This window comes from Cyanistes caeruleus, chromosome 6 (genome assembly GCF_971803275.1).
Source record: "Cyanistes caeruleus chromosome 6, bCyaCae1.hap1.1, whole genome shotgun sequence".
NCBI lineage: Eukaryota > Metazoa > Chordata > Aves > Passeriformes > Paridae > Cyanistes > Cyanistes caeruleus.
The window spans coordinates 56,733,557-56,751,319 of NC_141706.1; the positions used below are offsets into that span (position 1 = coordinate 56,733,557).

At 44.8% G+C, this 17,763-nt stretch overlaps 1 protein-coding gene across 6 annotated transcripts in view; it reads left to right on the forward strand.

Annotated features, from left to right (window-relative positions):
• The first annotated feature begins 2,153 nt into the window (after nt 1-2,153).
• EML1 (EMAP like 1) overlaps nt 2,154-17,763 on the forward strand; it is a 122,647-nt gene continuing 107,037 nt past the window's right edge. For 3 of the 6 annotated variants that reach the window (XM_023927588.2, XM_023927590.2, XM_086895057.1), the window contains exon 1: nt 2,175-2,386. In XM_023927588.2, the coding sequence (XP_023783356.1) occupies nt 2,359-2,386 (28 nt within the window). In that variant the 5' untranslated portion in view covers nt 2,175-2,358. Of the gene's footprint in view, nt 2,387-17,763 lie in introns of all 6 variants that reach the window. The other 3 variants (XM_023927591.2, XM_023927592.2, XM_023927594.2) reach the window with 3 other exon arrangements.

Below are 17,763 nucleotides of genomic sequence, written 5' to 3' on the forward strand. Positions count from 1 at the left end.
GCTGACCACCTGCAGCAGACGTGGCCATGGACAATGTAACAGGGGTTACTGAGGCAGAGGCTTCTCAAATTCCCCTGGAGGATGAGCTAGAGCTGAGACACCAGTCTGGGATTTGGCGTGCCTTCCCCGCAGGCACTTGTCCAGCTCTGCTAGAGGGCTCTAACCTTCAGTGGAGGAGCACCAGCACACAGCTGTGAGAGGTAACTTCAAAACCAGCTGCAGCTGTTTGCTCCGAATACAAGGAGGAATGGTGAGCCCTTAATCCTGCAAATACTTATGCATGTGTTTATAACTGTGAGCAGTTCCAGGAACTTCAGTGGGGCTTGAAGTTAAATTGGCACGTAAATGCTTGCAGAGCTGGGAGCCTGCGCTTTCACAGGGTTGAGCTAAGAAAGCTTTGATTCTCACACATTGGGGCAATATGTCTCTGCAGTCAGATGACACTGCAAGAAAAGTGCCCCAGTCTGGTTTAGGCTGTCTTCCTTTCCCAGATGCATACCAAGATCAAGACCAGACATTCCCCTGACTGCCAGAAGAGCTAGTGGCCACTCCTTGGGTCTGTGGGTGCCAGCAGGATGGAGAGGTTAGGCGTGATGCCCTGCACTTCTCCTTGTACAGCCTCTTTGTCAGAGAGCACAGCCTAGGGCTCTGTTTCTCCTCAGAGCTGCCCTCCGGATCAGCCTTACACCTCTGAATATCTCCACGTGTGTTGTGTGAGCAGATCAAGAAGCAGACACTGACAAGGGCTCCCCTGACACAGCTGTGCCAACAGATCCTCATGCTGGCCAGCCCCAGTGGCCACCGGACACTTCTGGCTCTGCTTGCTCAACCCTGTGTAGGCAACCCGAGGAATGTTTTTGGGAACATGTCACAATCTACTTTTGCAGCTATTTTTGCTTCTTAGTCAGAGGCCTGACATGCTGAATTGAATCCATGGCTAGCTGTGATGCTGAGTAACCAGCAGAGTATTAACAGGCTTCTCTTCAGAGAGAGCTCAGGCAGAGCCAGCAGTGCCAGCCTTTGGGAGCTTAGGCTGAAGCATCCGAGTAAAAACAGCCCAAATTTTTCAGAGGTGCTGAGCACCCTGAGCTCCTAGTATACTTCATGTAATTTATGCCTTTTTTTTTTTTTTTTTTTCTTGAAGGCGTTTTGAAGAAAGGTATTCCCGGTGGCTCATTTCTCCCAGGGGATGTCTCTGGCCACATGGTCTGGAAGTGATTCCCAGAGAACCGCCCCCATGGAGCCACCCTTGCCTCCTCCCAGCCCTCCCTCCGGCTCTGGGTCCGAAACCCTGACATTTGTGAAGGGCTCAGACACGAAGGGTCTGAGTCAGGCAAAGCCCAGGCTGTTCCTGACTGTTCCCAGGAGAAGAAGTGGCAGCAAATCAGCACCCCCCGGTTGTGGGGCTCCCACCAGGTCCTGCACGTCTCTGCCAAGCCCAGCCTGGCTCCAGCGCTGCCAGAGCCTTTGCTTGCACTTCATTAAGGTGCCTAATGAGCACACCACTGTGCATGGGTACTCTCACTCACTGTGCGAGTCTGGGAATCTCGTAGCCAGCAAATCCCACATAAACATTTTCAAAGATTAAAAAAATAAGTTGCAGGAGCAGTCACTAAACTGGCATTAAAGTGGCGTGTTTTAAGCAAGAAAAGTAATGAAGTTACAGAGAAATCTGCACTCACAGTATTATTATAAACTATGAAATAGCCTTTGGTAACAGTGTCACAATACATTTTCTCAGATATTACAATATAAACAAAGGCTTTTTCTTTTTTTTTTTTTCCTTCCTCCTTAAAGAGATACACCCTGGCCTCTGTCCCCTTTCCAGCAGTGTTTGTTACCGGACCCTGCAGAGCGAGCAGGTACAGAGCAGGATGTCAGAGCCTGTCCATCCCCCAGCCCATCAGCTGCCCCCGCAGCCCCGGGGAGCAGCAGAGCCCTGCGGGTGGCTCCCAGCAGCTCCCCACGGCACAGCCATTAGCTCTGTTCCCCGCCACATCCGCGGCTTAGCTCTTAAAAGCCGTTTCATAAATATTCGATGGCCTTTCCGACAGGGTAATGTGCCTCTGTGACATTAAAGAGGAAACTCTGCGAAGGGGAGGGATGACAACAAATTTATCCACCAATAGCACACTCTTTTGGCACAAAAGCACATTCTTATCTTTACATCCCATAATGAGAAGGCAGGGACGGGACTGTTGCTACAGCTCTGTGGGTGGGTAGATGTGGAGTGCAGGAGAAGGGTGGCTGTAAACTGTTAAGATATTTTTTCCCCCTTGCCTTTGCAAAGGGAAGGAGCCGCTCTTGCGGTGCTGCAGTGGTTTTCCCGAGCCCCCGGTGAGGAGGACCTCTCCCACGATGTCAGACTGCGAGGGACTGCCTGTGGGTAAGCGCCAGATTTATATTTACCCCGGTGTCCTGCCGCCCGCTTCACATTCTCCGATTGCAAAGCCACACGCGAAGCCGCTTGCTTCCCAAGGGAGCCGGAGCCGCCCAGGGAGAGGAGCAAGCCCCTGAAAGCACTGCACACCCTGGTGCGGTGCCCGTGTGCCGGGCTGCTGAGGGTGGCGATGCCTGGATTTTCTCTGAAGGCACAGGGGCTGGGCAGGAGGAAGGGTTCTGGGACTGAGACAGACGGACAGAAGTGTCGGTGTCCAAAGGATGGTATCGGTGTGTGCAGTCTTGAGCTCGCTAAGGAGAGTTTGTGGGGATGGCTGCTGCGGGACCGGGCGCTGTGTGTGCGCCCTGTTTGCTCCTTGATAAACCTCCCTGCATGGTAACGGACACAGCGAGGACAGATAAATGTAATGCAAAGGGTTTATTTGCTGAAAGGAAATAGAAATTTACATTATTTTTAATATAAGTGCATTACACACTTTGCATTTATCTGGGAAGGAATCCTTTACTAGAGTTTAGGGCTGTATCTGTCAAACTTCACTGAGAAGAGGAGCATGTCAGCAAGCATGTTTCTCAGCTGGTTTTTAAAAACTTCTGTAGGAACTGTAAATATTATCTAGGCTGCCTGTACAAAAGGAAACTCTTGTCAAAATGATAGCCTAATTCTCTGCTAAGGCATTTTGCTAATAAAGAGATGGACTACTGGAAACACCTTTTATTTTTTTTCTTTTGCCGTGGCAAGCATTTATCTTCTTACATGTATAGCTATATGCAACATGTACAGCAGTCCTGTTCCATAGGTTTGTGAAGGATGTGCATCAAAGATGAGGTTCTAGGCTAAAAAGTGTGGCTGGAGAAGGATGCCACAGGATTTCTCTTTTTTCCTTCTCTCTCTGCTTCCATTTTAAAAAGCAAATCCCAAGTCTAAAACAGCACACTCATAGCTAGAGTGGAAAAATATAAATTATGTATATGGTGCAGAGTGAGCTGCACCATGCACAATTCCCTGGGCTGACACTATCAGCTAAAGACAGGAGAGATGAAAATGAGCATTTCCTGCTTACCTGCTCAAAGGGGTGAACTGTTAATCAGCAAAGTTTCACTTCTCCAGGCTTTGATTTTAGGACCCTGGCCCCAGTTTGCTTATTAAGCACTCTGAGTTGGGGGTGGGATATTTCAGCGTGACAGTATCAGTATCAGCTGGCATCTGATATTAATGATGAAACTGATATTAAGAGTGCATGGCATCTTGTGTGCAGAGGTTACTGATATCTCAATTACCTTTGCTGCTGAAAGGACCTTCAAGTTTTCTTCCAGAAAAACATTCGTGGATGCATTGAGGGAAGGAATTAATTTCTATAGGCAGGAATGAAAATTAAAATGATGTTTAGATGTGGATCAGAAATGTGCCAGCATACACAGAGCAAAGGTTTATTTCTCTCTGTTCCCCCAATAATTCTCCCATGCTGTCTAGCCCTGCTTCCAGGCCTGCTCCCAGGAAGCAGGACTCGCCCTGCCCCATGTCAGACACAACCAACCTGTTCCAAGGGACACCTGCTTCATCCACCTTGCAAATATTCTGGTTCCTGTACTTACAGATGTGTGGATGCATATATGCATACAGAAATATGCACAAAACCAGCAGTGGAGAGAGAAATGGTGGTACTCCATCAGAGTTATTAAGTAATCTTAGTGAACCAGTTGGTGCCAGCTTGTTTTTCATGTTGGGGATTTTTGGAACAATTTTTTTGTAGCTATTGCTCTTTCACTAGCTAGGTCGAAGTTTAAAACTTTAGCACTTTAAATCTTCACAGTCCATAAAAAGAGTTACAAAAAACCATCATCATCAAACTTTCTAATGCACTGATTAGGGCAGAACTGCCCCTTTTTTGAATCCAGCGAGCATAGAAAGCTGGGACTGGTCTTCTAAAATCCTTAGTTTTGAAAGCAGCCAGATAATACAGCTACAGAAAGTTGGTGCAGTGACAGATATCATTAGCACTGCAATGTGGCTGCAATCCAGAGCCCTGCTTCGAACACAAACCCCACAGCCCTCTGCGTGCGCCCGTGTACACACATGCACACGGCTATAAATAAGTTTAGCCAAAGCACAATATTAGTGTCAAGTGTATGTACTGCTTCAGTAACCTCTTTGCAAAGGGTATGCCTCACCAACAACCTGGAGAACTGCACTTTGTAGTTACAGGAAATTAATGCCAGAGTTTTTAGGCTGCTTTCAGCCTACACAAGAATGTAGCAGGAACAGCTGTGTAATTGTTCCCTCAGAGAAGCGACTTGGGGGGAATGGCTGAATACAATCTTTGACTTAAATAGCTGGATATGAACAGCTTGATACGCCAATAATTTTTCAAGAGATTTTATTTTCTTAAATAAGTAGTCTTAGTACTTGCTTCTCTTCAGTAACAGCATCCTACTTCAGTGCTGGAAATGGTTATGCAATTTTTCATGATGAAAGCCTTGGGTGTTTTTAAATTACTGGTTTCTGTTCAATTCCAGTGTGGCTGCACCCTTTCACTGTTGTGGAATGGAAAATTAAACATGTGATGCAAACAAGGTTTTATTTTGTTATTTGAATGTAGTACAGAAGATAAAAAAAAAAGGGGATCTTAAATGACAGAATGCAATTACATGTAAGCAAGTGTACAGTCATTTTGGATTGAATTCATACCAAAAAAAGACATTTGAAAGCCTTTTGAGATTTGGAAGTGAACAGAATTCTAAAATTTACTCTAATAATTTCCCATTGTAACACAGGGAGATAAAGAAAGATCAGTCACTTCAGGACAAATGCACTCCTATTTCTTCCTCATTAGCAATTATTGACATACAGATGCTATCCATTAGTGCCAGCTACATAGATTTCTTGTCACTCCTACAAGCAGATAAAAGAAAAGCACATCAATTATTTAAGTGCTTCCCCTTGTGTGTATTATTTTCCTCTTGTAAGGAGTCATAGTTCAGTCTCTGAACGACTGAACAGCTTTTCACGCACCCAGCATTTTGATTAGGAATATATGAGTCATGATGGTTCTGGTTCTTAACACAAACCTTTTGACTTCAGAAAAATCTCTGAAGTCATGCAAAGGTTCTTCAAGTGCCTCTTTTCTTTCTTTCTTGCTCTCCCCTTTCAGCCACAGACTGACTTTGAATAGCATGGGTAACTTCTTGTGGATAACACCACTGTCAAAATAACACAGGGTACTGAGCCATAACAGAGGAAAATTATAATGCTGAAGAAGAACACCAGGAGTCTCATATATGCATACTTTCTCTGTTATTTACTGCAACAGGGCTAAGGGGAAAACCAGAACTGATGTAGCTTGTTTTGCAGCAGGTGGCATGCGAATCTAACCAAATTTCCTTAAAATTCCTCACGAACTTTTATTGGACATGTTTCAGTAGAGGAGGAAGCAAGACTTTTCATCTGAAGTATGTTCTTGGCTCTTTAGCTAAATACTTCCTTTCAGAGCTAAAATTACATATTTCAAACATGTCTTTAAGACAGACTGGAGCCAGTTGATAAAATTGGTGTTTTCAGACTTAGGACATCCCAGAAAAATACGGGAATTTAGATTTCCTGAAATTCAACACATTCTGTACTGTCATGGGGAGTCCATTTATCTCAGCCAGAGAGGCTGTTAGTGAGCAAGACCTCTGAGCTCCCATGCTGGGCTGGCTCTAAACAGCTACTGGGAATAAAATATGGCCCATGTACATTTCTGTAATAAAAAATCATGACCCAGCACATGCATGAGCAGTGCTCCTGTGGAATAAAACTGCCCCACTTTCACTTACTCATATTAGCATACAACGGGTTTGCCAAGGGATTGCAATTAAAGGGGTTTCAAGGGGTGCTCGAAATTAACATTTCATTAGATTTGGTGAAGAATGTCTATCTTTTTGCAGGTAACTTCATGTTTCCCTTAGGGGTGGAGCATCACTTCTGCATTGCAGTTTGCAGGGTGAGACCCTCACTAAAGGGCAAGGGCCTGGAATCACCTTTCAGTGTGGCTGTGCAGACTGCAGTCAGCACTCAGGGATAAGCAGAGAAGTGGGAAGGTTTTTCCAGCATATGCCAGTTACCTGCTGTAGTTTAGGAATGAAATGGCATGACTTGAGCAACTCAAGAGAGCCCTGCAGGATGAACCATAGCTCCTGACTGCACTAAACCCACCAGCACAGGCTTGCATGCTCAGAGCTCCCCAGGAGCATCCCCCTGCCAGGGGAAGATGAGCCCAAGGTGCTGGCAAGTATCTGTGTTATTTATCAGGGACAAACACTTCACAGAAACTCTGATCTCGGTGTATGGACCCCTTGGCAAACCTATTTCCTTTTGCATTTAGGAAGTCAGCTTAGGAGATGAATGCTAGCTGTAAGAAGACACATTCTCCAAGAAAGCACTCTTTCATCACAAAATACAGATGTTACTAAATCAAAATGCAACATTTTGTTGACAATGTCAGTATGTTAATACATTTCTAAAGATCGCATTTTTGAAAATTGAAATTGAACGGGAGCAAGACAGAAAGCCTTTGGATGCTCAGGTTAAGTCAAATAAAATATTATATCTGGGAGTATAGTCCCAGTTTGATGAAAATGGAATTGAAATACCAGAATTATCTTGGCAGCTGGGAGTTGTCCCTCCAACTAGCTCCATTGCTCCTCCAGAAATTCCACATGTCTGTGCAAGCATTGCCTTGAGCAGCAGAGGCTGTGCATTCAGGGGACAAACACAGATGATGATGATGATGATGATGATGATGTTATAGTTTAAAGCTTTAGAGATGGTTTGGAACATGAAGACCAGGCAACCACACAAGGAAAAATGAGTGACTCTGGTGCCCCAGAAATCCATGCTTTCCAATAAAAACTCCAGAAGTAGTTTTATGGTGATGAGCAAGCCCCATGGAGACACCAAGTTGGGAGCCTGCCAGAGGTATGCCTGGAAAGCCCTCTCTGTTCATACAACATTTTAAGACAGCCCTATGAGTCAAAATATTCAGCCTACAGTCCATGAAGAGTTAAGATCACATGAGTGCTGCCTTCACCTGCTTCAGAGGCTGGTGAGGGCTGAGCAGGGCTTTCAAAGCCTTGGGGCTGGATGGCTCCACTATGGGTCTCTTCCCATGCACCTCCTGAGATGTTTTGTTGAGGGAAAAAGGGATTTTTCATTTGGGAGAAATCTGAGACCTCCCCAGACCACAAGGCAATTGCTGCAGTGCTGAGAGAGGAAGAGAGCTGAGAGCAAGACAGAGGGCCAGGACTGACTCCACACTTGCGCTTGAGCAAAATGCCACAAATGGCAAAGCTGTTTCTTTTTCATCAAGAGCAAAGGTGAAAGAAGGTGGTCTCTGTTGCAGCCCAATATTAGGGGGTTCTCAATAGGGGTTCAGCCTAGCTTAGGCAAACTTAGTGTACCTGTACATAGCTGTGCAGTACAACAACCCTCCACCACTCACAAAATTATTTCTGACAACTAGCTTAAAACTTTGCAACCTCTGGAATTAGAAAAATGCAAACTCTGTTGTTAGCTCTGTTTTACTCCTCCAGCATGAGTCTTCTGTGTCTTAGGCTTGGTGATGGTTTGGTGGGAGCTGACTGTGCTCCAGGAGTGCCCTGAGCACGGGCGCTGGGTTAGTCTTCATCTCCAGCCTCTGCCTTTAAAATAGCAGGTGAGGTCTCCTGCTACTGGAACTGGAACTACTGAGACTGGAACTAGACTACTGGACTAGTCTAACTATTCAGCTGGCAGGTAGAGGCTGTGCCAGTTCACTGCTTTTCTGAAGCAGAATATGAGTATGTGTGCTATGTGCTACAGCGGCTCTAAGTGGGGGTATTTGACCTAGCAGACACCCATTTTCACAATAAAATGTTTGGTTGGTTGGTTTTTTGTTTGTTTTTCTTTGAGGAGATGTGCTGAAGGAGGAGAGCTCTTTCAGGCAGTCAGTAGAGGCAGTAGAAGTTTGCATGCTGAGATGGTGGTTAAGGATCTAGTTAGGAAATACAGAAGACTCTACATCTTTCCCAGGTGCTCCTCCCCCATCCCCCAATGGGTGGATTTTCCTTATCTGCAGAAATACTTGAAAGCTGTAGTTTGTCCCAGGGTCTGTGAACAAGAGCACTTGCACTGTACAGCACATTTCTGAACAGTCTTATTCCATGTTTACAGTAACTTCAGGCATGCAAAAAACAACCTGTGTTTTTTTCTCCTCCTCTCCTCCATCCCTCATAACATCTGCAGTATTTCCAATATATTCTGTGTTAAGCCATCAGTATTTGGAAACCACAATTGCATTTCACAATGTCTGGAGCCTTCTCTTGCTGAAGACCCATTATATAGGCAGTAATTTAGAGGGTGGGGACCCCTTCCCTTCCTTCACCATTCAGACTGCAAACTGAATGCTCAGTGTGCCCTCCCAAAAACCTGTGCCCAGTCTCTCATCATCATATTCAGCTGCTTCTCTGTCCATGCTTTTCTTTCCTTGAGACTGTGATCAGCTCCCTCACCACACACTAGTGGTTTCTACAATTAAATTTGTGATATTAAGGATTACCTTATATCTCAGACCTCCTCTAAAGCTCACATAAAAGATTGCCAAGATCCCCCAAACACTTTCTTCCTTGTAGAAGAGAGATTCTGGGGCAGAGAAATGAGCTCCTGACAAATGCCAGGTGCTGGGCATGGACATGTTAAGAGTGCCCAGGATCAGTTCCCCCTGCAGGAGTCCTGGGTTTCATGGAGCAGCTGAAGTCACCACTGAGTCAGCAGGGCACACAGGGGCTGCTCATAGCTGCTTTTGGTTCTGCACACGGTCTGTCAATCACACAATTTGCTTTTGGAAGAAAAGCAAGCCCTTGCTTGGAGGACTCCAAATTAGGCTCAGTAAAATGATTGTGACTCTTGAGGAATCACAACAAATTCCAGGAAGACTTTGGGAGGTACAATGCTGTCTCCATCACAAAAACCAGGGAGCATTTCAGAGGTGCCAGTGGCTGATTAATCTCGGGCAGCTTTTCCACACTGCCCAGGCAGCAAGCCCCCAGCACCACTTCACTGCTCTCAGCACTGTTTGTATGGCTCAAGTTTCCACCACCATGTGCTCCCTGGGAGAGCACAGGCTCATTCCCACCAGCTATTATGAAGGCATGGAATTAAGTTTGGAGAGATATTTGAAAGGTTTTTGGCCCAAAATCCCCTCATAAATCCATAGACACTACCAACAAACTTGGCATTTCCTGCAGTTCTCACCTATCTTGCAGATAAATATACACTTACACGCTTCCTCTTTGTGATGTGTTCCTTGTGGAGCTGCAGGGTACGCTCTGGCTTTGCAGTTACACAGTGCACCCAGAACACTTCCCACTGACTAACGTGGTTACAAAATCCTTGCTGCTGAACCAGAAGGTGAAAACTCCTGCAGCCAGACAATTTTCCTGAAGAGCTCTGCTGTGGAAATAAAGAAATAAAAGCACAAACACACACAAAAAAAGGCTTGGGTGCAACATATGAACACCTGAGTAATTTTTCACAGGAACCCAAAAATCTAAAAAGGAAGCTGAATGTCTCAGGTTGTGCTTGATTGTGTGATTATGAAGGACCTGATTTCAGGTTAAACTTATCATTTGCACATCTCCCACTCATACTTTGGCAGCATGATCCAGAATTTTGGAGACAGGGGGAGCTTTTCCACTCAGTCCAATGAATTAGGATGACAACTCTCAAAAATCTCAGAAGTATCTTTATCCCCCTGACCCATCAGTACAAATTGTGGCTGGGTCAGTTCAGTTGTACTGCTCAGACCAGCAGCCAGAGCCCTGTGCCATGTGAGATTTGCTGGGTGAGGCCCCACCAAGCACTCGTGGTGCATGGGAAGGACCAGGCATTAGTCATACTTTGTCCCAGCACAACTGCTAAGAGAAATGTGTTTCTATTTGCACTAATTAAAACTTAGTGAATGTTTCCCCTGCTGAAACATTGCTAGGTATGACTCAGCAGTAAGTCACACAAAGAGGCATGGGTGCAGAATTATTCAGTTTATATGTGAGAGACTGAGGCACATCAAGATTAAGCCAAAAGCAGCTCCCAGTGCTGTGGGTGTGTACTCAGAGATGCCTGCTCTTCTTTCAGAGCACCCAGCACACCACTGTATTTCACATATTTGAACTCCATTGGCAGCTGTGAGCACAGGACATGTCCATAACTCAGACCTGTGGTCTCTGGTCCTGTTTGAGGAGATGAGGAAGATGATATTAGTGACCATTTAGGAAAAACTGGGTTCCCACGGTTGCTCCACACATCAACTCTTCTCCCTTCAAGAGCTGCTCTGCAGCTGAAGCACAGATGCAATCCAGTTCCCAGCAGAACTTCTCAAGTTAACTTAACCTGAAATTGTCCTTGATCTTCCTGGATTGGTATACTTTACCATATTCAGTATCTTCAACAGGTGAAGCTGGGATATTATGATAAACAGCATATTGGAAACACATATGTCATAAAATACGAGATACTCGGACACCTCATAGCTAGATCTCTAGCAATAAGTGTACTTGTTTATAACTTGATATTTCACCAGTTTCTGAAATGATGCTCTGCAATGTCAATAGCCTCACACACAAGCACTTCTGATACGGGCACAGATGTCTTTGGGATGCTAAATCTGTCATTTCCTACAGTTCTTTATCTCAGATGGGAGGCTCCCAGGTTCATCCTGCTGCTATGACAGTCAGCTGGCTTTCTGACACCCATGTGATTTAGGCATGATATCACAATCTCTTTGTGCTGGAGGCATATGGACCACATGTGGGAAGGATTTTGAGAAGGAAACTATTACTTCCTGCATCTATCATAAATTCCAAATAGTATATTCAGGCGTGACTGTTCAAAACCAGACAGCCTACTGGTGAAATAGAAACAATTTATCTGGGAAATCTCATCTAAACTGTTTGATTATTCTTACTGCTGCCAACTCTTTGATGTTTATCATGAGCCTCTTAAGACTTGTTTTAATTTATTTTTCCTAAAGCCAGGTTTCTTGGGTCATGATTTTTTGGTGGCTGTCAAAAGGTCTATGCACTGTCCATTTTCACCCAGCCAGCAACACATGGGGATTGTTGTGCCACTGGAGAGTGGGGTTTTTTTTGCAAAGATGTTTTGGTCAGGTATTTCAACGTCCAAGGCTTAAGAAGAAGCATCATGTGGGGAAGTGTGAGAAAATATGCAATGTCTGGGACACATATGGCAGACTGAGGCATACAGTGCTCACATATGTAGGATGGAGAATAATATTTCTCTGACAAAAGTTGTATTTTTAAACACCAACCACATTTCTGCATGTTTTCATTTTGAGTCATTTAATGAAAATATTGGAAAACTCCAGGGAAAGAATTCAATCTGCTCACAGTTTTTCACAGGAGGAGTGTTTGTTTTCTCAGCAAACTCCTCTCCTACAATTATTTGGTTTCTCCAGATTTTTGGGGAGAATTTTGGCACACAAAGGAGCTGGAGAGCCTTTTGCTGTCCTTTACTATTCCCTGCCTACTCTGATGTCCAATAAAGTGGGAGGAGTAAGAAGACAGCTCTTCACTGTTCTCCCACTACACTGGAATGAGAAAACTGCTGAAAATTGACCAGATGACACATTTTTGTTGAGGCATGGTGAGCCTCACTCACTATAGTACTAGTTTCCCTGCTCAGGCCAATCAAAACATAACCAACACCAGCAAGGATCCAGCACCATTTTGGACTTTGGGGATGAAGAGAGATCATCAGACCATGAACAAGAGCATCTCCCTGCTTCGTTCTGCCACTGGGATTTCAAAAGACAAAACCAATTCCTGAAGCAGCACATGTGCTCCTGTGTCACATCCCTCATTCCCAGTTTCAGGTGTCCCTGCAGAGGAAGGGAGGCAGAGGAGCACCCCAAGATGCAGGAGAAAACTCACTACTCCCTGGCTATGAGATAAAGGCAGCCAGGAGCTGAACATCTCCATTTTGTCCAAGGGGAGGGTACAGGATTAGAAAATACTTGTTTGTTCCAAACTGACTTTATTTCCTCCCGCAGAAATGTTCCTCAGAGTAGAGCATGTGCATTTGCTTCCTTTTCCCAATGAAGTTCAGCAGCTGGGTTATCCTAGATAATGGTGCCAAATCTTTAAATATTTCCTTTTCTGAGGTGGTTCTCAGTTCTGGTTCTGAGATGATTGCTCAGCTGACAATCTGCCTTGTTAATTAGGCTGCCTTGAGGGGCAGTGGAGAACTGGAGGCAACTGGATGTTTCAATGAGTCCCACAAGGGGTGAGACGAGGCTGTATCAGGAGTCCATCCCAGCACAGCCCCAAGCCCACCCAAACAGCTGGTCTGTGCCACCTGGAGTGCCTGTGCTCTCTGAACAACCCTGAATGGAGCTGTCTGTAGTGAGGGGCCAGCACAGGGAGATCACATTTATTTTCCACTACTTTACACAGCACCTTGCCATGGGCCAACCTGCTCACAAGTCAGTCCTGGAGAATGCCAAGGAATGAACACAGCTGGGCAGGCTCCCTCCAATATAGCTTCTGCAGGCTTGGTCTTGTTCTCCTGTGCAAAACTGTTACCTGCAATGAGTCCCAGACCTGTCCTCTCAACAGTTCATGGCATCTGATGAGCCCATGTACTCGAAGTTCTGTGTTGATCCAATATCAAATATCGATATAATTACTCACTGAGCTCAGACTATGGTCAGAGATGGTCCTAGGCTTCTGCCCAGAGAGGGAGGTTAACTTTAGTTCAGTAGGAGGTTATTAGATCCCTGTTTCTCCCTCCATTATTTCCCAAAACCACTTACCAGAACAGAGTTGTTTCCTTGTCTAAATTCTCTGGCTACTGATGATGTTTGGCTGCCTTGTCTGTACTTTCAAGGCCTTATGCTAAATTTAGACAAGGAGGAGATTCTTCTCTAGACTTTCATTTTGTGGGTTACCCATTGAATGCTTTGGGCACAATGTGAGTTAAAATCCCATTTGCTGCACAGCCGAGTGGGTTAGGGCTGGAAAAACTGATTTCTCCTTACTACCTACTAGACCCCCAAATGCCCTCCATGTGAAGGGCACATGCCTTGTGCCCTGAGGGGTACTGCTGTGGGTTTCCAAAGACTCAGAATCACCTCTTTCTTTTCTATGTGTTACTTAAGGCAAGCACTTCTTAAAAATTCTCTCTTCAGCTGTGCATGGGGATCTCTAGAGATCCTAAATAAATTATGCCTCTGCCGCGGTGTGGTGCTCCCTGGAGACAATTCCTCTGAGACCTCTCTGGCCTCTCCTTGATTTTTTGAGTCCTGCCCACCTGGTGCTGACTTCCTTGTTCTGGCTACCAGCAAGTCTTGGGAAAATACCTTGATTTTATGCAGAGAGAAAAGAAGGAGTACCAAAAAAACAATTGTAAGAATTCATTTTTTTTCCTCTGAATACTCATGAAGTAGAAATTCAGAGTAATTTTCTGTTTGAAATGAGATCATGAGGAAATTGTTTGTACTTATTAACAGAAAGCATCTTCTACTATTTTTGCATCTTTAATAAAGGTGTGTTTCTCCAGTTCTTATGTGATAAACATGGAATTCTACCAAGCACCCAATGATGACACAAACTACAGTAGTGAAATATGATCCACTTGCTCATGTCACTGAAACCTCAGAAGGGAATTACAGCCTTCAGCAGGGTTCATTTGAGGTATACTACTTAAGGTAATAAGGCTGGACAATCTCATTAAGATTTATTTCCACCCCTTTTAAACACGGGTTCAAAAGTACAGCTGGAGCTGTACTGGCTTTATCTTTGCCATAAGGAAGAGATTGGAAAAAGAAGTAAACAGAAAACACTCATTTGCTCAGCCAGCTGGGCCATGAGACTGCAGTGCAGAGCAGACATAATCTTGTGCCCAGGCTTGGTGGCTGAGGAATCTGGAACAAACTTTTTGTCCTTATTACATTGCATAGGCTTTTTTCTTCTTTCTCCCCTCCCATGGAATTTAGGAGATACTGCATCATTCCATGAGGGAGAGGGAGGCATAAAACAATTGCATCTGCTCTTTAATGGTAGTTCACCATGTTCACTGGATTTCTTCCAGGCTTGAATTTGTCTGTACCCATTAGGGAAATTAATGGGTTATGAAAAATACATTTTCAAACATTTCAGCTTGTGTTGCAGATTCCCTAAGTGGTCTGAGATGTTTACAAAGCTCCCAGCACATCAGGCTTGTTCTCCTGCAGACCATGATGTGTGATGACAGTAATCCTTCTATCACACTCCAAGTTATTGCTTCTGTTGAAGCCATCCAGACTGTGAGTTTTTTGGAAGCATTTCCTCTTCTTTTTCAGTATAAAAGAAGCAGAGGATGTTTCCACCTGGGAGAGGAGAATTTGCTAGACAGCAAATGCAGCAGCCCCCTGTATTTGCTGCAGTGTCATTCTGGTGAGGGTGAACAGAAGCACCCAGATGCAATAAATGCTGGAGGCTGGCTGTTCCTACCCAAACAGACTCCTGCTGATCATGTCCTGAAGCCCAGGGGCTTTTGGGATCAGATATCCTGTAATCCACAGGCAAAGCTCAAACTGCAGCACAGTCCAGCTCTTCCTACTGCAGGCAGCATCTTCAGGCTCATCCTGGTGAGAGGGTGGACTGCAGACTGCAGGAGCAGCATCAAGAGGAGCCTTCAGCAGGCAGATGATGCAAACGGTAGAGGACATGACCTTCCACATGCAACCTAGCCAAGCCCTTTGGTCTGGGAGTGGATTTTCTTGTTCAGATTGCACTCTCACCCTTCTCAGATTTGGACCATCCTTTGTGGTTTACCCAAATCCAGACTAAATCCTGACATCCAGAGGCCCCTGGAGAGTAATAAGGCAGGGAAAGGCATTTGGCCCTCTCCAGCACTTTCTGTGAGAGTCAGCTGAGAAGTACATCCAGCATTGCTATTCCCTAAGTTTGATTTCCTTGGCACTTGTTAGATGCACAGAAATGTTCAATCAACACTACCATGTAGACAGGACTAAAATCTGAATGTTTGGAAGAAAAATAAGGGATTGAATAGAAAGAAAAATGGAGTCGGCAGTTCTGAGGCCCATCACCATAGTATCATGACACTGTTTACAAAACTTCTTTATTAAGAACTTTCCACATGCTCTTTCTTTCAATTTCAGTTAAACTCAACATAGTCACTGTTCTGGATTTAAACTGTGCCCTGAAAGGCCTGTAATCTAAACATGGAAACATTTAAGTCATGTGCTAAAAGAAGAAAATGAAGCTGCATCCAGTGCTGTGCTGTGTGAGGAACCTGTGCTGTGGACCTGCAACAGCCCTGTTAACAGCCAGGGAAAAACTTCTTGCAAGCCCCAGAGCTGCCACGCTGGAAGGAGAGCCCAGACATGCCATTGTTCAGTGGGGAAACTCTCCTGCAAGCCCCAAAGCTTTTGCCCATAGATAGAACCCCTCTACAAGCCCCAGAGTTGCCATCCTGGGATGCAAATCATTCTGCAAGCCCCTGAGCTGATGTCTCCTGGCTATAACCCTCATGCAAGCCCCAGACTTGGAAGTCCAAGGCTGGGCCAAAGGACATGGCATGGGCCCTCAGTCTCTGCAGCTGCATCTCCAGCACTGCCTGGCACATCCCTGCACTGTCCTCTCCTGTGTGTTCTAGGTGTGCTTCAGCCCCACAGCAGCAGAATAGAACCACATCTATTTTCAGTGGCTGAATTGTGTGAAAAGCAGTTAAGACTCTGGCATGAAGAGGGGAAAATTATTTGGGTAGTCAAACTTCATTTTGTTTAATTTGGCGTTATTAAGAATATTTATATTTTTAAATGCAATGTTTAGCCTGACAGCATCCCATTAAAATGCTTTATTAGGTTATTAGGAGCTTCTGTGCAGTACTATATTTATTGCAATTAGCAAATATTAGTGGCTCAAACAAATTGGAAGATATTATTTTTGCCCTGCTCCTATTTTGTTCCTCATCTCCTTGCCTGCCATAACCTAAGCCTAGCCTAGATTAGATCCTTTCACATATCAGCTTTTCTGCCTGACAAGCCTTAGAGAAGGAGAAATAAAAAAAAGGGAAAATGAATAGAAAATTAACCATTAGGAGCCCCTGAGAAATCAAAAGAGCCTTTCAGATTAATTCTCTCACTAGTGTCAAGGCTAGTAGCAGTGCCAGTGGCATTAGTGGCACTAAGTTACTTAATTCTAGTATGATTCAAAATCATTTGTAGCAAAGAGCTTATCCAGAGTAAATCCTCATCCTTCCAGGTCTTTTGTTTGCCATCTTTTGACAAGCTACGTTGCATATAAATGAGGTCATAAAGCATGTGAAGGAAGAACATATTTTCATTTGTGTTGAAGTTTCATGAGCGCAAATTTGACTGTACAAATAGTAGTAATGAACAGTATTAGTAGTTAATGAACTCAATCTTTATTTGGGCTTTGTTTTGAGGATTTTGTGCCCTTACACGATATGAAATATGTGAAATGAAGGGAAGGATTCCCTGAATAAGGACAGAGGCCAATTTTAAGAGATACTTAGACCTCACTCCAGTCAGTGGCAAAGGGTGGCCCAGCTGGCCTGTGTTCCAACCAGGATGGATCTCACAGGACAGCTGGAATTTAGCCTCTCAGGTCTTTCATGGGTTGTGACAAATCACAGGCTGCTAAACCACTTTAAGCCCACAGACTGTTCAGAATCCCAGGGAGGAGCAAAGGGTTGGGTACCTGATTCTCAAACCCCACATATGTGCCAGGGCTCTGATAAAAGGGCTGGTTCAGACCTTTCAGGTGAACTTGACACTTGTGTGTGTGCACACAAATGCCTGAGCCTTGACACTGATGAGCAGATAAGCTCTGGTGCTTATCCTGCAGCCTCCTGAGAGGATTCAGTCCTCTGGCAGAGGGCATCCAGGCTGGCTGGGCTGGGCTGCTGTGCACAGATGGTGTGGAGAAGCCTTTAGGAAGCAGCATAGAGCCACTGCTCGACCCTCCACACCTGACCTTGTCCTTCTCCCTGGCAATGCTGTGAGGCTGTGCTGGGAAGGGCTGCTGGGCCCCTGTCAGGCTACAGCTGGTGTGCAGCATGAGAGGTTAATGCTCCTTCTGCCCTCTCTGCTGGCCTGCACTCTGACCAGATGATACCTGGGTGATGATACCTGGAAAAAAAGACCAACTTTTCTGAAGCTTTTTAATTTTTTTAATTTTTCTGGAAAGAGGGAAAATAAAGATGTTCACTTCCTCACTTAACAGTTAGACAAAAAGACATCCAATCATTATCTTCTTGATTTGAATAGAACTTACTGTAAATGTGCCAGGTATGGGGAGAAACAACCA